We start from the raw sequence: 27,433 nt of genomic DNA, 5'->3' as shown, positions 1-27,433 counted from the left end.
TATCTGAGTAAGCAGTGTTTTGAAAGAAAAAGAATTTCAAACACTTTGAAATGGTTAACATGAAAGGATTAGGAATCAAAAGAAAAAGCAACAAAGAAGAAACAAAAATGACTAATAAGATTTTACTGTCCAAGTTTAGAAGATACAAAATTAAAACACATTGAGATAGAACATAATTTTTCTGTTCTTTCAACTTTTTTTTGAAAAAAAAAATGGCTTCATAGTATTTTAGTACATGAATAAATCTTACTTTGTTTAAACATTTCCTTACTATTAAATATTCATCACTTGTACTTTTATTGTAATACTGTGATGAATATCTTTATATATTAAATCTTTCATATTTTTATAACATTGTGATGAACATATTTATATGAAACCTTTAAATATTATGTATTGCTTCAGGTTAGCTTCCTAGGAAACATGATTTTAAGATCAAAAAGATTGCATAGTGTAAAGACTTTTCATATGTACTGCCAAAAACATCTATATCAATTTTTACTCTTTCAAACAGAGTTTGAAGATAACTATAGCATAACCACTTCACAAGTATTGTTTTTAAAAAACACTGTCAATTTAATAGGTGAGAAACGATATCTTATGGTTTTATTTTCATATTTTTATTGAAACAACCATTATAAATGTTTAACCATTTGCATTTCTTCTTTTAAAATGCTTATAGTCCTGGCTTGCTTTTATATTGCGGTAATAGATTTTCCCATTGATTTATAAGAAATTAATTTTATATTTATTTTATCTTCCCCAGTTTCACTTTTGCCTTAAAATTTTGATTTTCATGATATCGTTTTCTTTTTAGAACCCAGGGGTACTTAATCACTGAGCCATATCCCAGCTCTTTTTAATATTTTATTTAGAGGCAGGGTCTCTCTGAGTTGCTTAGGGCCTTGCTAAGTTGTTGAGGCTGGCTTTGATCCTCCTGCCTCAGCCTCCCAGAGCTGCTTGGATTACAGGGTGAGTGCTTGCGCCACCGTGCCTGGCCATGATTTCCTTATAGAAAGATTATATATACCTTGATAGATCATTTTGTGGATCTCATAATAATCTCCCCTTTTTGCATTGCTGAGGATCAAATCCAGGGTCTCTTGCATGCTAGATAAGTGCTCTATCACTGGGCTATGTCCCTAGCCTGAGACACTCATTATTAAGTAGCCTCTCTATTGAGATTTTCTCTAAAGACTTCTTCTATCGCAGTTGCCTAGAGTTCTTGGTAGATGTTGGATCTGGAATGTACTCCAAAGGCCCATATGCTAAAGGTTTGGTCCCCCGCTTGGTGCTATTAAGAGGTGGTGGAAACTATAAGAGGTGGGGCCTAGTTGGAAGTCACTGGGAGCATGTCCTCCAAGGGGACTGTGGGACCCAGGTTCTGTCTTCTTTCTTCCTTTTGCTTCCTGGTCATAAGGTGAGCATATTTGCTCTGCTACACACTCACCCTTCTCTTCATGATTTCTTTCCTAACCACAGTACCCAAAGCAACCTGGGCTAACTGATCTTGGACTGAAGCCTCCCAAACTGTGAGTCCAAAACAAAACATTTCTCTTTATAAGTTATTCAAGGTATTTGTTACAGTGATAAAAATCTAACACAATATTTGACCTTTCTAAGATCATTTCAATGGTACTATATTTTCTTCTAGTTTAAAAAAAATGCCATTTTAACATTTAGCTATGGGGTTATTATTTTTATTTTCATATAAGTTGAGAATCTAAGTCCCCCCAACCAAAGCTAACTTTACCAACACTGAATTGACTGAATTTATCAATTCCTTCAGCACATGCTAATGTTTTATCTATACTGAGGTCTGTTCCTGAAGCTTCTCTGTGGTTCTGTTGATTCTTGTATGATGAGCAAATAGTATTAGGACATATTTTAGTAGCTAGTAGAGCAAGGGTCTCTTATACTTCTTTGCCAAACTGCTCTTATCTAATCTCAGCTATTGGTTCTTCCACAGGAACATTAGAGTTTGTTTAAAAAAAATTTTTTTTGAGTTTTTTTATTACAAATGCATCAAATGGTATGTATTAGGATTTTGAAGGCATTAAAATATTTTTAGTTCTTTACAAAAATGCATCAAATGTATAAATTGAGAAAGATTTTTTTTTAAATAAGATTTTGTCTTTACATACAAGAAGTTGTTATGTCTCTAGGTGTTGACATCTGCTTATGTTCCCATTTAAAGTGTAATACTTTCATTCATGTGGCTCTCTCATCTTTATTTAAAGTTTATTATTAGCTATTTTACATTTATTTTCCTGTCTTGTGTGGAGTTTTAAAAATTCATTTGGCTACGTTATTTCTGAACATGCTTATTAGCTCTAATTGCTTTTAGATTTTCTTGGATATTTTTTGAATAAAAACAATCAACTGCAAAAATGATTATATTTCTCCTCTGTTCCAATAGTTATTTCTCTTATTTATTACAAATTATTATAAGATTGTTATAAATTTCCATAGATCACTGAATTTAATGTGATCCTAAACTAGACCTTCTTTATCAGGTTAAAAAGACATTCTGCTGTTCTTAATGTGATAAAATGATTTATTGTGATAATCATTTGTGTTATTCTTGCTGTATTTTTTCCATTGTCACTCTGAGAAGGAAGCCAACCTCTCTGAACTCCTTTTTGGGAGAAGTTTGTGTGGCAGGGCTGACTGCAGGAGTTGTCTTTCTGACCTTACTTTGTTCCAAATGATTCTACTGCAGGTGGAAAATTATCACTTACCAAAAACCAGTGGAGCAAAAGAAGGGAAAGGAAAGATTATTGGCTTGTTCACTGATTTCAAGGAAAGAGGTGGTTGACAGGGGAGGTCCTGCTATCACTGAAGTAGCTCAAGCTATTCAAGTCCAGGAAAGTTCAAAATCGAGCCCAGGAAAGGTTTGGGGGATGGGGGATTTGGGTGCCTGAGGTGGGGTGGGGAAGCAAGTTTTGGATGTATCAGTAGTAAGAGCTTTAGTTCAGGAATGTATGCAAGGGAAATCCCCAGTTGGATAATTGTGAGAGAAGATGGAAACCTTCCTTAGGATTTCATATCCTAAAGAATTTTAGCATGTTTGGCTAAGAAGAGAGATGTGAGACTCCAAATCTGGAAACTCTGCTCCTGGGGGAAGGGAACTGGCAGGGACCATCCCCAGGTGAACTGTGTCCACCCAGCTATTATTACCTGAGAGTTGTGGAATTGGGTTCTTAAGATCTGATCAGTTAAAAATAAAGGGTACTTTCTCTAGACATCTTCAGGGGAGGGATGAGTAAGAGAAAATAATGTTTCCAAAATTAGAATAATATTGTAATATATTATTCATCTTTTTATCCTCTTGTGATTTTAATAATAAAAAGTTTATTTTTCTGCATTAATAAGTTATTTCTAGATTCCCTTTTCTTTGCTATTTTATGTTTATATTCTCTCACTTGTGAATAGATGGATGGCAGATGGACATGGAACAGACGGAGACTGAAGGAATCAGAAAAAGTAGGACATGACCCAGAGGAAGAGGGGGCATAGAAGGATATATTAACTGCACCAAGTTTAAATATAAGGCAGAAATGGGTCAGAATAGAGATATAGAGATGTTAGCAAGAGAGAACCATGTGGAGAGGGAAGCAAAGCAAAACATAATGTCTGACACAGAGAGGGATGGGATGATAAGTGAAGCAGGTTGTTGAAGGATCCACACCGCCAGATTTCAAGACTATTGTAGTTAAGATATAAGGCACTGGCAGAGATAGGCAAATAGACCAATGGAATAGAAAACAGAGTCCAGAACAGACCACAGTTGGAAAGTTACTTGGTTTATAATAGTGGGGAAAGCATGATCTTTTCAATAAACAGTACTAGAGCAACTGAATATCTGTATTGGGAAATATGAACCTTGACCCTCATATTTTGATTTTCATTTGTATTTTTCTGATACAAATGAAAACCTTTCCATGTACTTGTTGGTCATTTGGATTTTATGATACATAAAAACTAGTTAAAAATGGACATTAGTCTAAATATGAAAGACAAAGCAAAGTTTTCAGAAGAAAATTTAGGAAGCTATCTTCCTGACCTTGGGTGGGCAAAGATTTCTGCATCAGGCCATACAGGTGCTAACTGTGAAATAAAAAGTTAATAAATTGGGCTGCATTGAAATGAACTCCTATTATTCAAGATAGAGGACATTTGTAAAGATAATTATAAAATGTCCAACAAAGTTCTCATATCCAGAATGCATAAAGAAATATAAGTTAAAAAGAGACAAACAATCCAATAAAATAATAACAATACAATATGGACAAATGGCTTCCCAAAGGAGTAGGCCTTTGTGAAAGAGCATATCTCTTCTTTTTAAAAATTAATTAATTAATTTTTATCTCCAGCTTCTTGTGAAAAAAAAATTCCAGCACATTGTCCCTAGTCTTTTCAGAAAAGACAATCTGATGTAAACTTTTATATTAAAATCCCATATGATTTACACCCGCCATTACCAGAACTGCAGTTCATTACCCAAACACACTACATATAATTCTGTATTAAAAATGTTTTAGTAGTGCTCCCTGTAGATCTGTACCCTCCAGGATAAACTTAGAAGAGAATGAAGCACATTTTCAGTCAAGGGCAAAGACTTCCAGAGTTCCAAACTTGTCCCTCACTTATATGTCTCCTCTTCTGGGGTGTTTTGTCTCACCACTCAGGCAAAGATGGTGGCTCCCACCCTCATGGAATCCCTACACCTTGTATATATCTATTTGCCACTTAGCACAGTTACTAGTTTACGTATCAGCTCAGTCTTCCTACCTGGCTGAAAGCTTTTTAAAGGCAACGGCTGTGTGGAATTCATTTTCAGATCCCTGGTATCTAACATAATACTAGGTGCAGTGCTCATAATGTTTCTGAAGGAAAAAAAAAAACTGATGAAAGAACAATTTGAAGAGGCAGAAGATGTTAAAAGATCTGTATGGGAAGCTCAGAGGGAGTTGAGGAGCCAAGGAACCTAAGAGTCAGGAAGGCTGGTATAGCTGGGAGCTGGAGGAAACCCCCAATGCAAAGTGATTCTATATGCTCATGTAGTAATTTTTTTTTATTCCCACTGTAGAGAGCAGACTGTGCCCTGCTTTAAGTTACTCCATGAAGAATAGAACAGTAGTTTTCACCCTGAGTTCCTCCATTATAAAGTTACTCTATTATAAAGCAGTAGTTTGCCATGAATTACTTCATCTTAAGTATCAGTGCTGAGGTGGAATGACGCTTCATCTTGTTTGTACAAGTAAACAACCACCATCTATCTAGCACAACCATAAGGCACAAACTGATAAATAAATTCATCTTGCTAACAAAAATGGTGAACTGTGAACTTATGGAATTAATCAGAAGTACATGATGCATGGGCATATCAAATTCATATCAGAAAAAACTGGCCATGAGCTTACCAAGCACACCAGACCACCAAATAAAGAAAGCCCCTTACTCAAGGCTCATAATAGGAGGAGCACCCCATAACTGGACAGTGTGGAAAGACACAGATATTTTTGGCCTATGTTAATGACAGAGCTCACTCATGATACCACCTAATAATTTAAGTTTAATTCCAGAGGAATTCAGAAGTACATTAAGAGCCCTAAAACTGCTTTATTGTGTCTTTGACTATTGCTCCAAATGCTTACGTAAGATCTCAGTCCAAAATCAGACCCTTACAAATATCCTGTCCTTTATAAATGAAAGATAAGTTTTCTGATTTACCATTAATATGACACAGAATTTGAGGCTTTCTTCCCACCTCTGTCAGTTGGACTGAAGAATTACATGCATGTCAACCAATCTTCTCCACGAACACATGTTCAGGGTGACTGGATAAAATTAGTTAGCCCTGGAGCAAACTTTGTCTAAATCTATGACTAGTTAACTCATAGATGAAATATCTAATCTTGGCACTGGTTTCATATGCACCATCTTTTAGCCCACTGAACTGAATCAAGGACAATCGAAGTTAATGAATTAATTTTAAAGCTATAAAATTAGGTCAAACTTTTTTTTAATAATTGAAAACTTACCAAAGAGCATCAGTACTACTTTACACATAACAATGTTGATTACAAAATGTTCATGAGTCTACACCTTTAAATACTGTCAAGACTAAAACACACTAGAGGGACATTTTCCTAGTTATAGTTAAGTCAATGATAAAAATTAACAGATTGAATTATTACTTCTTTGAGGATTTCCTCCAAGATTTCAGCATGCTTTTCATAGGGATTTTCAAAGTTCATATCCGATGTTGCTTTTAGACTCTCTTCAAGCATGGAAATAACTGCTGGATGATCTGCAGTTACCTCTTCAATTGAATCTTCTATTGTGAATGAAGTAAAATAAGTTAATAAATTAAAGTCATTAGTACTTTTAGTGGACAATGAAACATGGTTGTTAATACTTGATCCAAGAATTTACTATTTTTATATAATTGCACATGCTGGAAGAAGGGAGAAGTATAAGGAGAAGAGATATTAAGTGAATAGGTAAGGGGACAGAAAGCAAGCAAGTTGTAGGGAATTGGGAAAAGAGGGGTGCAGGCTTGCTTTTCAAGTGTTATACTTGATTCTTGGTCTTGTTTGTTGTGGAAGTGCCTCTCTACACTTAGGCTGCACCCATTTAAATGTTCATCTATTCCTGCAGTGAGACAGGACTATGACAGCTCCACCTGACTCCCCTACCTCTGCCTTTCCAGTCATGTTCTTTAGCTGCTGTCCCAGGGATCTAGCCACTGGGACTCTGTCCAGAGCCCAGTTGATATTAGCCCAGAAAACCCCCAAAAGGGCCTTCAAAGAGCAGCTGCCTGTTGTTCTCCTTGCATTGAAGTGTCCTCAGGGAGGGCAAGAGTAGAAGAGTAGAAGAACCCATCATCTTCCTACAGTCATGGGAGAGGGGAGCATAGTGAGTCAAAAACATCTAGGCAAAGATGCTAAATGTAAAGCTGTTAGTTGTTCACTCAATATCCATTCTTCTATTCTTTAGTAATGTAACCCTGATTCTGTGAAGGCCAACAGTGTGCCTAGATGAGAAACTACATCTCCCAACTTTCCTTATAGCTTGGATGGTCAAAAAGTTGAAAGCACTATACACACACACACACACACACACACATATATATATATATATATATATATATATATATTTTTTTTTTTTTTTTTGCAAATTTCCTATCAACTTTTTAAGAGGGTTAATTCAGATGGTTTGTAAAGTGCCAGATTTTGTCCTTTGCTTTTAACCTGCTTCAGCAGCCATCCTGTGAACTAGTATGACAGCTACATGTCAGAAGAGTATCTTCCCAATACTCTTTTCACCAAGAGCACCTATCATATGCTATTTTATCATGTTTCTGTATGTGCAACTGTTCATAATACATGGAGTAAGTTGGGTAATATTGGTTTTTTTTCCAAAAATCACACATTTCTCCCAAATTCTGAAGGAGGTATTTGTATTTTTAAGGACCACAATCTAAGAGAACCAAATTACCCACATATTACTTACCTGAGTCTAAATTCAAATTTTGATTTTGAATAGGATCTTGAGAATGCCTTTGCTCTGAAGATGTTCCATTGATTTCTTTCTCATCTGTGAATAAAACATTGTTAACAACAAAAGAACAGTATTAAATGAAAAAACATAGGTGGATTCCCAAGGAGGGCTTGTGATATGGGTCCAGGAACCCAAGATTTGCAGTCCTGAATTTTAATTTTTAATTCAAATGAGTAAACATATATGTCAGGAGGGCAAATAAAGATAATAATCTAACCTGCAGCAAAACTAGTAGTCATTTTAGTTTCATATAATGCCACTGTATCAAAATTGGAAAAAAAAAAAAGTGCCCTTTCTGAGATGACTAACGATCTCTTAACTCCAAGAGGCTGTGCTTAATTCAGAGATATGAGGCAAAAAAAAAAAAAAAAAAATGGGGGAGCCTTTGTATTAATGTACACTGGCAGGACTAGTGTCCATGCCTCACTGGTCAGGCCCTGATCCCTTCTTCTAGCCTAGAATACCTCCCTAAGAGAGGGAACAGGCTGTCCAGGGGAAGGCTCTCTTTGTTGACTAGTGCTGGGGCTTCATAGCAGCAGAGATGGGGCTCCCAGCTGCCACTTGAGAGCCAACATTTGAATGTATGGGGCTGCCTTCTGTGAAGGCTGTGTGTATGTGTCAGAGAGTTGGGGTGCCATACACAAGCTTCTGACACTGCCCAGTTTAATTCCTAATAGGATTGAAATAAACAGCAGGAAAATACATCTCTCTGAATAGTAGGAGGAACTAAACCAACAAGCAAAAACAGCTCTACATTCTAAAACAAAACAAATTATAGATGCACTTAAAGACCAACTACAAAAAAGTTGGACCAGTACAAAACCACAAAAAACCACCAGAATATAAGAACACACACACACACAAGCACCCACCCCCACACACCCATTATCTCTGGTTGAGAGGAAGACAGTTTATGTCTAAAAGTAAAGAAAGAAATCAACAATGGAAAAACAATGAATTGATTGCAAAAACTATGAAAAATACCTCTATGTACTTCAAAAACAGCAATGTGATTTAGAAGATAAACTTAAAAAATTGGAAAAAATATAAAAAATAAGAGACTAATATAGAAAGTTTATACAGAGACCATATGATTGATTCAATAATTTAGAAAAAAAGATCAAAAAACAAAAATGGTCACCTCAGAAAAGAAACAAATGGTAAACAAATATCAAAATAGTAAACTTCAGAAGTAAAAATTAAAATAACATTTCAGAGAAAATCTTTAGTAGGAATCAGTAAGAGGAGCCAATGATACATATTTTGTATATTACTGAGAACATAACTTGTAACAACTTTTATGTAAAAAAGACTTTGACTCTGTGTATAGCTCTAAATTCATTTAGTTAGTGATTCCACTTATATTAACATGCAGATAAATCTTTATATTAAAAAATTTGTTGAAACATAATTTATAGTAGCACAAAAAAAGAAAAGTAACTTAAATTTCCAACATAAAGAACTGATTAAAACTACTACCTATTCATATTGTGCAGTAATTTTAAGTGAAGGTTAAAGTATTTTCCAATGAAATAATATAATTAAATTATACACCTTAAGTCAAAAAAGGCAAAAGCAGTTTGTAATATATAGTTACAATATAATTACATATAGTTATAATTATAATATTATAAATTATAAAATTATAGTTATATTATAATCATATAATGTTATGTAACATAATGCTATATGCTCTCTGTTAAAATATGAACAGAAAAATTGTATAAGGGCAAATAGCACAATAGATAAAGGTAAAATTTTACAGCCCAAATTATGTGTTTCTGCTGCTCTGATTCCAATGCATTAAAGGAAGTATAGAGCTTTTAAGAAAAATTTATAATTATACAATAATGATTATATAATGGTTGGAAATATTAAACATTTTTCTTTGGTCTCTACTTATATTATCTTCCCATTTTCTATGTTTTCCTATTCATTCTAGTCAATCTATTTTTCATCCGATAGCTGTTCAGTTTAACTGTAACAGAGATGCTAACTTTTTTTCCTTTTGAAGTTTTCAATTTTTGTGGTGATTTTTAAGCTTTGATATTAAGTATGCTCGAAGATAAATGGAAGGGCTGGGATTGAGCTCAGTGGTAGAGCGCTTGCCTAGCATACATGAGGCTCTGGGTTTGATTCTCAGCACCACATACAAATAAATAAAATAAAGGTCCACCAACAACTAAAAAAATAAGATACATGGAAGTAAGATCAATAAACATGGAATTAGCAGTTTACTTTATTACCATCTTTATCAATATAAGAAAATAAATTACCAAGGGTATTGTCTGACTTTCTTTTGACTTCTTCAGTGTCCTCTAAAGAAGTGCTTGTTTGAGATTCTTGACGGTATGCTGCAGTAAAAGAATAAGATATTTTATCAGCTAATCTACTTCCATTGGGAAAGATGTAGTCAGTAACAGTGGCAACAGATTTCTTTACCTTCTTCATTAACTGCATCTCCATCCTCCTTTTTTTCCAATTCTTTTTCGAATTCTCTTAATTTTTTCTCAGCTGAAAGAGTTAATTGGCCTGTGTTAGAAAAAGGTAGCTATAGGTAGGAAGGCTAGTATACTGACTGACAGCCTCTGCTTTCAAGTCAGGCAGACTTGGGGTTGAGTTCTGACCGTCACATAAGAGCTGTGGGCTTTGGTAAGTCACTCCATCGCTTTGTCTCAAATTCTAGTAGGTAAAATGAGGATCAATCAACTCTAAGCATTGCTGTGAGCATGGCTAGCACACAGGAAGTCTGCTCCACCTTTGCTTCTATCCTCTGAATTATATATTTTTTATGTTCAAAAAACCTCAATATTCTCTCCATTGACAAATTTTTCTTAAAAAAATAGATTGGGGCAAAACTGAACAGCAAAAAATTTTCAATGTTTGAAATTTTAAGAATGAAATTTCCTCAAGATTCAGGAAGATGGCAGAAGCGAGGTATGCAGTGAGTCCTGATATCACAACACGGAAAGGAGGCCGACTTGAGAGGTGGGTGACAAAACAGATGCTCTAAGACTCAATACTACATACTCTGAGATCTGAAGAGACTAGAAGACAGGTTACCAGAGGAGAAAACAAAACTCAGAGTGCCTTAACTGCTCCTGCGGAGCCGGTGGGGAGGGGCATCAGAGAGAGAAAGATGGTGGTGGTGGAGGAAGAGGACAGTTTCTTAAGCTAATCCACTTAAAAACTGTTGCAAAGACAGCAAAATTTAAAACTCAGAAAGCTCCTTAAAACAGCACAAAATGCTTAAAACCAAACTGTGAAAAGAAAACTGAGCAGGAGTCTACAGCTGTCTTGTGGAGCCCATAGCAGACCAGTCACCCTCGTAAATTGCACTGGGATTCCACTGCCCAGATAGCTGCAAATGTAACCAGAGGGAAGACCCCTGCAGTGGGCCCTCTTAAGAATCTGGCCAGAAAGAACTTCTAGAAGAATGATTACTAGCTGTAGATCTCTAAAGCCCGCTCTCTTCCCCCTCCCCTGAACAAGGGGATTGGAGTGGGCTGGAAGGGACCTGGACTGGGGAGGTGCAGCAAGCCCCACTCAGTTGCTGCAACCCAGACAAGGGCAAAAAGCTCTGAGCAGGTTCCCTCTACTCAGACAGAGGCTGCGATGAAGCAGCTTTGGCCCCAAACAAGGGAAAGTTGATTCACCAGCCCCACTTCCCACCACTGGCACTTGACGGGAGGCACTGTGGGAAGACTTGGGATAGTTTCTAGGATCACAGCCCCACACCAGAGGGAAAGCTGCCTGAATACCCAGTAACATGCAGACCCAGAGGAAATTACCAGAGGCTATGCAGCTCAAAGGGAAGGATATCAGCCTAAATAGGTGCACAGCCTGAACCATGATTGCAACTGGCAAGTGACAGGGCATTGTTTGGTTACTTGTGGTCCCTTGTGTCAGATTTACTAAGCAGAGGGAATCAATGCCCATCCTTCACAACCTGGGGTGGCAGAAACTAGAATCCAGGTGAATGAACCACTAGAGACCCTCTACTACAACATCTCCGAGACCAGAGGCATCAGGGGGAATATTCCTGCACCACAGAACACCTGTGGAAAACCCACAACCAGTGTTCCTGCACACACAGACAGCAAGCAGGATCTTCACTACTGCTAAAAGAATCTAGCAGAAGGGAAGAGGTATACTGATGACCAGCAAACACAGGTACTTTAGAGACTATCCTAAACTTCTGCAACATTAGAATCAGTCAGCTCACAATACTGCACCCTCTGAGACTATAAACAACTCTCATGTTAACCTTGATCACGTAAGTAATTCCTTCATTTAAATAATTACTAACCCAATAGCTGTCAGTTGTACCTCAAACCCATTTGAATGTATTTCATCAAATGGTTTAAAGCATTAATTGGAATCAATCTTCCTATCTTTGTTTTCCTAACTGCAGTCTGTCTATACCTGCTTCTCTAACCACTTACTCATCCTCTTTCAATATCTACTACTACCTCAAATAACACACATTAATCTATTACACTAATCTACATTGGTGTAAATTACCCTTTTATAGCCCCCCTTCTTCCTCTCTCTCTCTCCTTCTTTCACCCTCTCCCATTTGCCCAAACTTTTTTCCTACCTCCTTTTAGCACTCACTTAAGTTTATATTAACTTACTAAATTTAACTACCATTTTTTTACCTGTTCCAGAATTTATTATAGGTTTATACCCAAATTTGAGGAACCACAGAGAACAATTGAATAAGTTTTTTTTCTTACAAGGTTGAATAGTATGAGGCTTGGCTCAGAAGTGATTACTGTAAATAGGGCTCAGTGGTATCTCTCTCTCTTTTTTAATTTGTTATTTTTAGTTATACATGACAGTAGAGTATATTTTAACATACATATACAAACATGGAGTATATCTTACTTGAATTAGGATCTGTCTTGTAGGAGATTCACTGTGGTGTATTCATATATGTACAAAGAGGAGTTATGTCAGATTCATTCCACTGTCTTTCCTATTCCTATCCTCCTCCATTCCCTTATTTCTCCTTTATCTAGTCCACTGTGCCTCTTTAGTGATATCTCTTAAAATGGAGCTGATATTGGGATCAGCAGAGGCATACATTGAATTAAAATATCATTATCTAGATATTAACCCAACCCAGGACTCTTAAGAAAAAGAAGCTCACATAGTTGTCCTTCACTTAAAAGAAGTCAGAACTATACTGATAGATCAGTAGACAATATAAAAAAGCAAGGGAACAAACCAGCCCATAATGTTTGACAATAGACTTCAATGACACCACAGTTGAGGAAATGTTAGAGAAGTAATTTAGAAATTCATAGTTAAACTGTTCTATGAGCTAAAACACTAAGTAAGAAGTGAAATAAAGGAGAAGATAAGGAAATTAAAGATCACTTCAATAAAGAGAGAGTATGGAAAAGAATTAAGCAGAAATACTCAAAATGAAGGAATCAATAAATCAAATTAAATATTCAATGGAAAGCATCACCAATAGATTAGACCACTTTGAGGACAGACATTCAGGTCTCAAAGACAAAGTATATAATTCTAAAAATAAAGTCAACCCTAGAGTAAAGATATTAAGAGACCATGAACAGAATATTTAATGTTACTGGATAACATTAAAAGGCCAAATTTAAGATTTATTGGGATAGATGAAGACTCTGAAACACAAACTAAAGGAATGCACAATCTTTTCAATGAAGTAATATCAGAAAATTTTCCAAACCTTAAGATTGAAATGTGAATGTGCTGTCTGCAAGAGACTCATCTCACAGGCAAAGACATCCACAGACAGAAAGCAAAAGGATGGGGAAAATATACCACTCAAATGGATCTTGTAAACAAGCAGGGGTTACCATTCTTGTATCAGATAAAGTAAAATTCAAGGCAAAATTAATCAGAAGAGATTAATACTGCTTAAGGGAATCATATATCAACAAGATATAACAATCGTAAATATTTATGTCCCAAATAATGGAGCATCTATGTACATCAAACACACCTTTCTCAATATTAAGAATCAAATAGACCATAATACAATAATACTGGGTGACTTTAACACATCTCTCTCATTACTATATCCATCTTCCAAACAAAAACTAACCAAAGATTCTATAGAACTGAAAAATACAATTAATAACTTGGACAAGCAGACATCTTTAGAATATTTCATCCATCAATAACCGAATTCACTTTCTTCTCAGCAGCACATGGAACATTTTCTAGAATAGATCATATTTAGGGTCACAAAGCAAATCTTACCAAATATAAAAAAATACAGATAATATGTTACATTCTATCAGATTATAATGGAATGAAATTAAAAATCAATGATAAGATAAAAAATAGAAATCACTCTAACACCTGGAGATTAAATAATACACTCCTAAACAATGAATAGATATCAGAAGAAATCAGTGGAGAATAAAAAATTCCTTAAAGGTAAATGAAAACAGTGATACAACATATCAAAATCTTTGGGACAGTATGAAGGCAATTCTAAGAAGAAAGTTCATATGGGGCTGGGGATGTGGCTCAAGCGGTAGCGTGCTCGCCTGGCATGCGTGCGGCCGGGTTCGATCCTCAGCACCACATACAAAGATGTTGTGTCCACCGAAAACTAAAAAAAAAAGAAAAGAAAGTTCATAGCACTGAGCTCATATACTTAAAAGAATAGAAAGATACTAAATAAATAACCTAATATTACACCTCAAGGTCCTAGAAAAAGAAGAAAAAAACCCCAAAATCAGTAAGAAATAATTAAAATCAGAGATAAAAATCAATAAAATTGAGATTAAAAAATACAAAAGATCAATGAAACAAAGATTTGGTTTTTTGAAAGGATAAATAAAATTGACAAATCTTTTGCTAAAAACTAATCTTTTGCTAAAGAAAGAGAGAAAAGCCTCAGATTATCAAATTCAAAGATAGAAAAGGAAAGATCACCACAGACACTACTGAAATACAAAGGATCATCAGAAACTATTTTGAAAATTTATACTCCGATAAAATAGAAAATCTTGAAGACATGGAAAAATTCCTACAGACATATGACATACCCAAATTGAACCAGGAAGGAAAGAAAACTTAAAACAGATTAATTTCTATAATGAAATTGAAGCAGCCAAGAAAAACTTTCCAACAAAGAAAAGCCCAGAACTGGATGGATTCTCAGCTAAATTCTACCAGACCTTTAAAGAAGAACTAATACCAATCCTCCTCAAATTATTCCATGAAATAGAACAGGAGGAACTCAGAAAAACTCATTCTATAAAGCTAGTATCACTCCAATACCAAAACCAGATAAAGACACATCAAGGAAAAAAAACTTTAGACCAATATCTTTGATGAACATAGATACAAAAAAATTCTTAATAAATTATTGGCAAACTACACACAAAAACACATAAAAAATAGTGTTCCATGATTGAGTAGGATTCATCTCAGGGATTCAAGGTTGGTTCAACATATGGAATCAATAAATGTAATCCACCACATAAATAAACTTATAGACAAGAATCACATAATTATTTCGATAGTTGCAGAAAGAGTATTTGACAAAGTGCAGCATTCATTCATGTTTAAAATACTATAAAAACTAGAGGAACTAACCTCAACATTGTAAAGGCTATATGAGACAAACCCAAGGCCAACATTATTCTGAATGGAGAAAAACTGAAAGCATTTCTTCTAAAAACAGGAATAAGACAAGGATGCCCACTTTCACCATTCCTATTCAACATGGCCATTGAAACTCTGACCAGAACAATTAGTTAAGAGAAGGAATTAAATGGATAGACTAGGAAAAAAGGAGTTGAAATTATCTCTGTTTGTCAATGACATGATCCTATATTTAGAAGACCCCAAAACTCCACCAGAAGACTTCTAGAGCTCATAAAGGAATTCAACAAAATCACTGGATACAAGATCAATACCCATAAATCAATTTGGTTCCTATACTCCAAGGATAAATCTGCTAAAAATGAAATTAGGAAAACTATCCTATTCAAAATAGTCTCAAACAAAAGAATACTTTGAAATCAACCTAACAAAATAGGTGAAGGACCTCTACAATGAAAACTACAGAACACCAAAGAAAGAAATTGAAGAAGACCTTAAAAGATGGAAAGACCTCCCATGTTCTTGGGTAGGCAGAAACACTCGAAAGGCCATATTACCAAAGTGATTCAGATTCAATGACCTTCTTCATAGAAACAGAAAAAGCAGTCATGAAATTCATTTGGAAAAATAAGAGGCCTGGAATAGCCAAAGCAATTCGTGGTGAGAGAAGTGAAACAGGAGGCATCACAATACCTGACTTCAAATTATACTACAGAGCTATGGTACTGGAACCCAAACAGGCATGATTAGTCAGGAGAAAAAGCAGGAAGCTTTGGAAACGAGAGTTCAAGTCTTAGCTGGTACTGGGGTGGTTTCAAGGAGTCATTTATCTTCTATGAACCTCAATTTCTCATCTGTAAAATTAGAGAATTTATTAACTGATCTCCAAGATTTCTTCCAGTTTCACATTATGACTTTTTGAATTTGAAATTAATATTTCCCAAACAGAAAGACTTAAGTATAATCAGGGCTGACATATAAACATAAAACAACAAATTACACTGGAGTCAGGTGTGTCTTGCTATTGTTTTAATTGCCAATATAGATAAAGGTGTGAATACTACTCAAACTGTCTCTACCCAGTGAGTAGATACATAAAAGTAAAGACATTCAAATTTGGAAACTCCTTCTGATTCCTTTCCTTGGAGGTCTATAATTGAATTTTCTTTATTTACTTATGAGTTGGTTTATGTTTACTCATTCCTACCACCATTTTTAAGAAACCATAATGTGCAAGGGGCTGATAGCAAGATGAGCAAAAAAACAGTCCTTGCGCTAAAGTAGCCAGACTTAATAGCTGACCAAAACTTAAAATGCACATTTTAAAAAGATGGTTTACCTTGTCTTTTAGCTTGTAGTTCTGCAAGAAGATTTTCTTTCACCACTTTGATAGCTGCTTCAGTGGCCTCGGCTATAGAATTTTCTATTAATGATTCACGGGCTGCATCAAAAATTGGCTGAACGACTGTGGTATAGTCAATGACCTGCAAAGAATATTCAAGAAAATCCACATAAACACAAGGTACTCAATCAAAGATAAGTGAATAAAGGAAAGAAAGGAAGATCAGTAGAGTAGAGGAAGGAGAAAGAGGGAGGGAAGAGGGAGGGAAAAGTGGGGGAAAAAGGTGTGGGAGTTCTGTGTTTGGGATTGGGGTTCTACAAACTTTGTGACTGTGACATGCTTGGTGACTAGGAAGTTTCTGTGCAAAGCCCAGCTGCTAGTATATACCTGGCTACTGGGAAATTCCTGGGCAAAAGCACAGGATGCCGGGCTGCCATAGCAATGTCCTTCACAAATTTACCCTGCTTCCCACACCTGGGATGCCCAGCCGTCTCCCTCTGAGGGAATAAGATAACTAGGCAAGCACTATCTGGTCTCCATGGTAATGCCCCTGGAGGATAGGGACCCCATGTTTATTCTAACCTGCACCTTATCTCAGTTAGCTAGCACTCAGGGTTAAAGAAATACTAATTAGAATATAGTCATGGTAACGGGAGGTGTGTGTTCTTGGAGTTAATAAACTCCCAGGCAGGGAGGAACGGACACTTCACTTCTGCACCTCTTCTTCACCACTTCACTTCACTCTCTCTGCTCCATCCTGTCTGCCCGTTTGTACCCTGTGTCTGTGTCTGTTCTTTTGTGTGTCTCCTCACAGGTTTTCTCTACAGGTGTTCCTTTATAACAAGGAATGAAATATAATTCCATGTATGTACGATTTTGTCAAAATGAACCCAATCAGTATGTAAAACTATAATGCTCTAATTTAAAAAACTCAAGGTACTGAGAATACAAAACGTTGTTCATCTATTTATCTATATCATCTATCTATCTATGCCTATCTTCTAAAAATATTAATACCATTTCAGGTATTTCTGTAATTGTGTTCAGAATTCACTGACTTTGAGTACTTGCTTTAATAGACATTCATTCATATTTTTCATGCATGGATTTCATGTATTTATTCATATATACATGCATCATATGTATGGATATACATGATACACATATATTATATATATATATATATATATATATATATATTTGGAAATATATATATTTGGTTACATATATATTTTTTCCTTAATCAACAAAAATTTGAATGTATTAAATTAACTTTGTATGTATAACTTACATACAATAAAAGGTACCAGTTTTTACAAATAAATACATACAACAACCACCAAAATCAAGATATAGAACTTCAATATCACCCCAAAATGTTCCCTTTATGTCCCTGTGTAGGTAATACCTTCCCTCCTCTTCTCCCTTTCCCAGCTTTCATTCCAGGCTCTTGGCAATCACTTTCTGCTTCTGTCACTACAAATTAATTTTACTTTTTCTAAAATTTTAAGTAAATGGAATAATACAGCATATAACCTTTTTCATACTTTCTCCCCTTAATAAATTGGTTAGAATGGTTTTGATGAGTGTGATTGCAGGGGTCCCTTTTTATTGCTGAGCAGTGTTCCATTGTATGAATGTACCACAGATTTTTTTTAATCCACTCATATATTGATGGACCTTTGGGCTGTGTCCAGGATTTGACTATCATGAAGGAAGGTATGGTCATAATTTGTATAGAAATCTTTTGTAGACATGTGTTTCCAGGTCTCTTAGGTAAACACTTTAGAATGGAATTATATTTGACTTTATAATTAACCATCAGAGTGGGTAAATGATTTTACATCTCTACCAGCAATGTATGAAAGTTTCAGTGTCTCCATATCCTCACCAACACTTGGCTTTGTGAATTTTAAAATTTTAATAATTTTAGTGGATGTGAAGAAGTATCTCATTATAGTTTAAATTTATATTTCCTTTATCACTAATAATTTCAAACTTATTGAAATTATTAGCTGTTCACTTTTATTTTTAAAAAATATTTTTAGTTATTGATATAATACCCTCATTTTATTTATTCATTTTTAGGTGGTGCTGAGAATTGAACCCAGGGCCTCACATGTACTAGGCAAGTGCTCTACCACTGAGCTACAACCCCAGCCTCTCACTTTTCTTTCTGGGCACATGTTCAACTTTTGTTTATTTAAAAGATTGACTTATGATTCTTTATATGTTCTGAGTATATATCTTTTGTCAGGTAGATAATAAACTTAATACTGTATATTGGAATCTTTGAAATAGATTTCTATATTTCTTTTAAGTTGAATGACTATTTCTAGATTCCTAGACTCCATTCTTCTCTTCCATGTACTTATATTGTCTTAATCCATGCCAACAAGTCCACATCGACATCATCATTTTTAAATGGGTACACAGACTTTTATTAGATGAATTAGATATTAAACTTGTTTAAACTAAAATACTGATAATATATATTTAGGTATACATGTTTTAAATATATATTTAGACATAAGTTAAGCTATGATGAATACAATTATGTACAATATTCTTGATATTATAGTTTCTTTAGAAAAATGCATCAAGTTCAATAATTCAAAGGACATGCATGGATTTTAGGCTTGTATATGTTAGTTTCAATTGCTATTCCAAATGGTGATACTATTTTCAGCAACATAAGAGGATGTACTTTCCCCTCTCCTATCTACATGTCAGTATTGGGTGTTAACAGTAATCTTTTACATCTAACAATGAGATTGACATGACATATCTCTAGTTTTTTGGTATCTCTCAGTTTTTCAGGGAGGTGATTTTTTTTCTATGTTGCAAATCAAAGCCTCTTAAATGGCAGGCAAGCATTCACTGAGCTATGTCCCAGTCCCCTTTTTCTAATGTTTAATGGTTATTTATATCTACTATTTTGCGAATTGCCTGTTTGTTATTTTTTCCCCCTGGGGCTTTGTGCAGAATGGTGATTTGACTCGTGGTCTCTCTGACTGTCTTGTGGCTACATTGTGCTGGGAACTTCCTGTGCAAATGTAAAGGTCAAGATAGCCCAGTTGCTATGGTGACACCCTGCCTGAGGAGGCTGTGTGCAAAGATGCAGAGTTGTATCAGTCAGGACCTTGAGCTCAGGCACCAGCTCCTGGGGATAAAGAATTCTGAGCATAACAAGATAACCCTAATGTCTTGCCAGTCCTGTCTTTCAGATTGCCTGATTTGCTGAAACTTTCCACAAATAACCTTTGATGAAACCTATACAATAAACATGCTGAGCTAGCTTGGGGTCATTATGCCTGTATCAGAGAAAAACATCCCACCTGGCCCCAGCTTTTTCTTTCTATGTGTGTCTGTCTGTCTTTTCTCAATCCCCCATCACCCCTCACTAATGTGTCTTCTGAATTAATGCCCTTGGCTGAGAGATGGGGCTGTGGCATGGCTTTATATACATAGTGATTTTTCTCTTTATATTTTAAAATGATAATTCATCTGTCTGACCCATATTGTGCTGGGCTTACAATTTGCCTATACATCTTTTGATATGTCTCCCTTTACAAAGTGAAGCCTACTTCTCTTCTTTAATGTAGGTAGGACTTAGTGTTTTGTTTTAAAAGAATAAAGAACCAATATAAAAAAAAGGATAGAGTGTGGCACAAATGACAGTGGGTGATTTTTGAGAGTAAATCATGAGAGACATCGCAGCTCCCTCCTTGGTTCACTCTCTCTGAGGGAAGCTAGTAGCCATGTGACTGGGACACAAAAGCAGACCTATGAAGAGCTCATTCGTGTGACAGAGCCATCTTCCAGTCCCAGCCAAGCCTTCAGAGGTCTTTGGCTGAGTCAATATCTTGACTGCAATCTCATGAAAAAATCAGGACAGAGTTACCCATCTAAGTCATTCCTAAATTCCTGACCTGGTGAAACTATGCAAGATAAGAAATGTGTATTGTTACTTCAAATCTGCTAAGTTTGGGGTGGTATTTTTTTAAGGGGATAGGTCACACTAGTTTTGAACTCCTGGCCTCATCTGATCCTCCTGCCATGGCCTCCCAAGTAGCTGGGATTAAAGGCATGTGTCACTGTACCTGGCTCAGTTGGGGTAATTTTTAATGCAGTAATAGGTAACTAATACACACATATATAACAAATATATAAAAAATTCCCTCCTTGTGCTGTCAAAAGTTTAAACTTTTCTTTTAATTTTTTTTTGGACTTCAGTTTTTTTTCTTTCAGTTTTTACACTTTAATCATCTGGTTATAACTTCTTTTTTTTTAAACAATGAACAAATTAGAAGTTTAAGATACACATGCATACACAAATTTCTTTTCCCAAATTCCCTCAAAAGAGATAGATAATACTTTTAGAAAAGTATGCATTGTTTATGTTATTAAGCTTATATAACAATTATTAACAGCTGAAGTATATAGAGTGTTTTTCATTAAATTTCTATTCTAGTGGGTTGCTTCAGTTTGCTTGGTTTTCTATGTATATATCAATAATGAATTCCCAAACTCTTCCTTAGCAGTATAAATCTCCTCTTGATACACTTGAACACATTCAGTAGCATCTTCTTCCTGCAGTTCTCTCTTTTGGAGACTTCTGATCTCCTGCCCTATTCTGGACTGGTTATTTTCCAGGCTTACAGAACAACTGTCATCATGAACTGTCCCTCCCCACCATCTTGGTATTTCCTTTCCCTCTCTCCTGTCATAAATACCCTTTTTCTTCTTGGCTTAAGCTCTCATTTTGATGGAGCATATCCTCTAATGGCTTCCCGAGAAAGACAACTTGGGAGGTTTTGTGGTTCAGATATGAAATGTCCTCCAAAGTCTCATGTGTTGAAGGCTTAGTTCCCAATGCAGCAATGTTCAAAGATGGGACTTTTAGAAAATGATTGGATCATAGGAACTCTAATTTATCAGTTAATTAATCCATTTGATGGATTAATAATTTAAATGGACTACTGGGAGGTGGTACAAAACATGGGTTTGGCGAAAGAAGGTTCCTGGGGTTGTACCCTGGGGAACTCTATCTTCTTCCTGCTTACCCTGCCTCTGCTTCCTGGCTGCTTTGAACTTTGCTCTGCCATGACCTTCCACCATGATGTTCTGGCTCACATCAGGCCCAAAGCAACAGAGCCAGCTGACCATGGACTGAAACCATGAACCAAAATAAATCTTTCCTCCTTTATATTGTTATTGTCAGGCATTTTGGTCACAGTGATGAAAAGCTGACTAACGCAGAAGATATTTTTTTTTTTTTTTTTTTTTTTGTAATTGCAAGTGCCCTCATTCTCTCATTGGACTTGATTTATTACAATATAAAATTCTTGGCTGGAATCACTGCCCCTCAAAATTGTCATCTGTTTTTCAGAGTTGTGGTTGAGAAGAACCATACTATTTGAATTCCTAGTCCTTAGTATGAAAACTAGTTATTCTCTCCAAAGTTTTCTAGGTTATTTTCCCATAAGCTTCTGGATCTTTGTCCCCAATGTCCTGTGATTTCAAGTGATGTGCCTAAGAGTCTTTGTCCCTTCATTGTACTAGATATTCACAGAATCATTTATTTTTTATTTTTTCTTGTGTGGTGCTGGGGATTGAACCCAAGACCTTGTGCATGCAAAGCAAGCACTCTACAACTGAGCTATATCCCCAGCCCATGGATCATTTATTTTTATTTGTTTTTTGAGGTATTGGGGATTGAACCCAGGACCCCACACATGTGCCCTACCACCGAGTCATTATCTCTACCCTTTATTTTATTTGATTTTGAGACTTGTCTTGTTAAGTTGTTCAGGCTGGCCTTGAACTTGCGATCTTCCTTCCTTAGCCTCTCAAGTAGCTGGAATTGCAGGTGTGCACCACCATGCCAGGCTCACTGGGTCATTTGAATCTGGAAACATGTTCTTTAATCTGGGAAATTTTCTTTGATAATATTCTCCTCTCTGATTGTTCCTTCTAGAATTCCTACTGGATGATAGAGTTCATTGTTTTTCTCTCCTATTCTTTTTCTTCATCTCTTTGTCATTTTCTACTAAATTTCTGCTAATTTTTTTTTAAATTAAAAAACCCTTCTATTGAATTTTTTGGATCAACAAAACTATATTTATTTTGTCTTTATATATTTTCTATTTTAAATTTAATTTCCTCCATTTTATATTATGTATTTTTTAATTGATTTTAAAAAATAAATAAATGAAAGCGGAATGCATTACAATTCTTGTTATACATATACAGCACAATTTTTCATATCTCTGGTTGTATAAAAGTATGTTGACATCAATTTGTGTCTTCATACATTATAGGTACATTACATCCACAGTGGTAGAACTACTCTTTTAGTTATAGTTGTTTCAAAGATCTTTTCCAAGGCTATTGTATATCAGTTTTTCAAAACTGAAGCTTTCTATCAGAAATATGTCTTATATTTTGATGAAATAATAATCACTCATCTTTAAAACTGTTTTGGAGTATATTAATTGTTTGATTGCTGAAAAAATATTATCCCCCACATTACTAGCTTAAACAACAAACATTTATTATTTCATAGTTTCTGAGGGTCGAACAAAATAATTTCTCATGATTTTAAATAGTAAGGTCATAATGCATTTTATATTTACTCAAATTCTATCATGTAACTCAAATGCAATAAAATGCCTAAATACAAGCAATAGATAGCTTATCCTGTTTTAATGTAAATGGTTAACATATTACTATGTGATCACCAAACAATATGACTGATAACATACAGTTGCTATGCATGCAGTAATATGAACTTTCTTAGGGCCAACATTTGAGACTCATGATGAAATTTTCTAAACCACTACACATGATTTTGATATTGTAGTTGAAATGTATCATAATACTCTTCCTGCATATTTTAATAAAATTATGGAGTTTTGTTTTGAAGATGTAAATATAAATGGAGTGTGAAAAAATGTTATATTGGGGGATCTGTATAATCTAAGAGGCTTTAAAACCAAGTGAGATTTTACAGGAATATATTATCTGAGGATACATTTTGAGAGTATGTTTGAATTAAAAGACCTATGCACTAAGAAAAGTAAAAAAGACCAATTAATCTTAGAAGTGGTGCTAGGCATTGTGTCTTGAGTGACTCCTTAAAGAAAAGCAGTGATGATAATGCAAAACTTTTAATAAGTTAAAAATGATATTATCTATAATAGTATCCAATCCCATCAAATATCTAGAGGTCTATGTAAACTTTTGCACAGAAAACTCTTAAATTTTTACTCATAAAAATTTAAAAAGATTTAAATAAATGGTGGAGTATATATTTATGGACTAGAGGAGTCAATTCAGTGAAGATTCCCATTCTCCCAACTGATCTATATATCTGATGTAATCCCAATTAAAATTCCAAAATATTTTCTATATAAAATTACAAAGGACCGTGAATAGTTAATGTACCTCTGAAAGAGAGCAATAGGATGAAAGACCTTGCTCTATCTGACATCAGGACTTATTGAAGAGCTAAAATAATCTGTCAACATAGCATTGACAGAACAATAGCAGAAGAGAACAATGGAATAGACCACAGAGCCCCCACACATGTATTTAATGCACATGTATTAAAACATGCTTTAAAACAAAGGGAGTACCGTAAACAGTGGATAAAAGACAGGTTTTTTTTCCTTAAATGATCCTGGAATAAATGGATATCTGCATGGGAAAAAGTAAAATTTACTCCATGAAATTTACCCACAAGAAAGTCAATCCTCGGTATAGTTTACATCTAAATGTGAAAGTCCAAAAATTTTAGAAGTTAATATAATATCTTCACGATGCTTGGCAAGTAAAAATTTATTTCTCAAAGGTGAGTCATAAAAGTACTGATAAAAAAGGACAAGCTTGACAAACTATTCTCCACTAAAATCAAGAACTTGTGTTCACTGACAAATGCCACCAAAAAAAAGCAAAACAGCAAACCACAGGGTGACAGAAAATATGTGAATTGCTTAAAATCAACAAAAAAAGTGGTCTGCAGACAATGTAACTCCTACTGACAACATGTAAAAATACACAATAAAAGTGGACAGGACACTTGAACAAACACTTCAGAAAGAGAATATCTTGAATGGCCTGTAAGCATTTGAAAAATGTTCAACCTCATCAGTTATTAGAACAATGTAAATTAAAACTACAGTGAGATATTATTAAATGCCCACTTGAATGGATAAAATCAGAAAGACTGACCACAAGAAGAACTGGCAGGACTCTGGAAAAACAGAACATTCATACCATGCAGATAGGATTGTAAATTAGTAGAACTATTCTGGAATTACCTACTCAAGTTAAACGTATGCACACTCCTGTGTCCCAGAAATTGTCCTCCTAGATATATCTCCAAAACATAAACACATACATGTGTACTCCAAGAGACACATACAAGACTATCTATAGCAGTATTATTCATAATACATCAAGTTTTATTGACACCCAAATATGGATAAATTATAATTTATCTGTTGAATGAATTTTATCCTAAAATGATTGAGCTACAGTTATGTATAGAACATGAATAAATATTGCAATCATAATATTAAGTGAAAGAAGCCAGGCACAAAGAATATAAAATTTTTAAGCCCACGAAGCTTAAAAAACATGCAAAACTAGGGGCTCGGCGGTAGAGTGCTTGCCTAGCATGTGTGAGGCACTGGGTTTGATTCTCAGCACCACATATAAGTAAATAAAATAAACATCCATTGACAAGTAAAAAATAACTTTCAAAAACATGCAAAAGTATTCCATGATGTCTGATATGCTAAAACCACGAAAGTGTGGAAACAAATACCATAAAACAGGCAGCAGTTACCTCCTTTGTGGAGGCAGGTTGTCGTAGGGACTTATAATGGGAAGAGACATGGAAAAGTCTTCTGGAGTGTTGGAAACATTTCATATTTGACCTGGGGTGGTGGTTATACGGAAGGCTTATTTTAAAATGATTTAGGGAGTTTCACTTTTCTGTATATTTGTCATATTTCATAATAAAGAAGTTAAAGGCAAATTGAAAATGTCACTCCTGTGCTGAAAAGAATCTAACAGCATTTTGAATCACTCCAAAACCTTCCCATGACCTGCACTGCTCTGACTACGTCTTCAACCACCACGAGATGCTCTTCCTCCTTTCATAGATAACACTGTACATACACTGACCTTCTTATAATTTCTCTACAGTCCAATCTCTCATCAAAACATCTGGCTCTACTTTCAAGTTATATCCCAGATCTGCCTGCTTCTTACTACCTTTACTGCTGTCACTCCAGTCTGAGATATAAATAATTTCTCTTCATTTACTGAGTAAATAAGATCACTGGGGGAGAAGAGGACAAGGAACTGACAGACCAGGGAGCTGGGAGGATCGTCTTTGCAGATGTTGAAATCACTGAGGATCAGGGCAGGAGTGGGACCGTGGGGAGACTGAGAGTGAGGCAGGGGGGTGCAACCCAGGAAACAGAGTGGAAGGTGATAGGTGGCATCATCTGGGTGACAGGACATTCAAATCTGAGGGCTTCTAGGAAGCAGAAGTGCCAATAACCGGAAGGAGGAAAGAGGATGTCTTTCCCACTGGGAGCTCAGTGGAGTAATTTCCCAGCTGACAGTATGAAATGCAGAAAACAATAGAAATGAAATCCTACAAATTACAGTCAAGGATAGATAGATGAGCAGATAAGTAGGTAGTTACCTTTCCTTTGTAATAGTTTGCAATCAAATGGCTAAGTGTCGTTTTCCCTGAATATTGAGGTCCAAAGATGAATATTTTACATGGCGGTATTGGCATAGGTGGAAGAAGAAAGGGACGTGGATTCAATAAAAAACTTTTTAATGTTTCTTCTGATGAAAGACAGTATATTTTACCTAGAAAACTTAAAATACATCGTAACAATAAGCAACTGAAAACATATGTGGAGAAGTTTTAAAATTAAGCTCTGAAAGTCTTACTTACCTCACAGAAAAATCTGGTAATCCTGAATAAATGTTACCTTCTTTTAAAGCCACAGGACATGTGCGTCCCCATTTGCTTCTGCGCCATCTGTATCTTGGTGCAATAAGTTTATAAGCTGAGAGAGTATGAAATAGCTCGTCCTGCAAATCACAAATACTACACTGAAAAATGTGGGCATAAATTGTGCTAAAGGGAGCGGTATCAAATATTTTGATTCTTATTTGATGACACTTTACTATTTAAGAAATAATGTTGAATGCAAATTTGGACCTTTTTCTTTTTTTAATATTTATTTTTTAGTTGTAGCTGGACACAATACCTTTATTTTATTTATTTATTTTTATGTGGTGCTGAGGATCGAACCCAGGGCCTCACACGCGCTAGGCGAGCACTCCACCACTGAGCTACAACCCCAGCCCCAGGGCTTTTTCTTAATCACAACATTTTGTACTTGTCCCCAGGTTTAATGAGACTAATTTTCATTTCAATTTTATTTCAATTTTACTGAACATTTTTTTATTATGTGGTAGAGTGAGCATGGGATAGAAAGGACATTCTCTATTATATCTCCGCAAAAAATCAGATTCTAAAAATGTTTTTCTTTTATTGGTGGTACTGGGGATTGGACCTAGTGCTTGTGTTTGCTAGAGAAGTGCTCTACCAGCAAGCTACATCCTCAGCCCTTCAAAAATTCTTATGGAAAAAGTTTTAAAATGTACCAGATTTTTAGTCAATTTATCTAAGCTTTTAAATAGTAAGATGTTATATACAGATTGTTTTTGCATTTACTTATAAGGGGTAAAACTTTCATTCTGAAACTTTAAATCTCCCTCAGCAATTGTGGGAGACCAACCTCGCACGTGACTGAGTTAACTCCCCTGCTAAGTGATGAGGTGGCAGCCATGCTGCTAGACTGCCCTGCT

General features: G+C 35.3%; 1 protein-coding gene across 1 annotated transcript in view; it reads right to left on the bottom strand.

Moving 5' to 3' along the window:
* The window catches only part of Ak9 (adenylate kinase 9), a 123,003-nt gene that overhangs the window by 60,075 nt on the left and 35,495 nt on the right, over positions 1 to 27,433 (bottom strand). The window contains exons 10-16 of the mRNA XM_027928089.2: positions 26,511 to 26,650; positions 26,250 to 26,430; positions 16,523 to 16,667; positions 10,012 to 10,083; positions 9,816 to 9,923; positions 7,522 to 7,605; positions 6,204 to 6,343 (exon numbers count right to left, since the gene is read on the bottom strand). Coding sequence (XP_027783890.2) covers positions 6,204 to 6,343; positions 7,522 to 7,605; positions 9,816 to 9,923; positions 10,012 to 10,083; positions 16,523 to 16,667; positions 26,250 to 26,430; positions 26,511 to 26,650 — 870 coding nt within the window. The remainder of the gene's footprint in view (positions 1 to 6,203; positions 6,344 to 7,521; positions 7,606 to 9,815; positions 9,924 to 10,011; positions 10,084 to 16,522; positions 16,668 to 26,249; positions 26,431 to 26,510; positions 26,651 to 27,433) is intronic.

Source organism: Marmota flaviventris, chromosome 6, assembly GCF_047511675.1.
Source record: "Marmota flaviventris isolate mMarFla1 chromosome 6, mMarFla1.hap1, whole genome shotgun sequence".
Taxonomy (NCBI): domain Eukaryota; kingdom Metazoa; phylum Chordata; class Mammalia; order Rodentia; family Sciuridae; genus Marmota; species Marmota flaviventris.
Note: the sequence above shows the minus strand (reverse complement) of the source record. Positions and strands in the feature narration are given on the sequence as shown.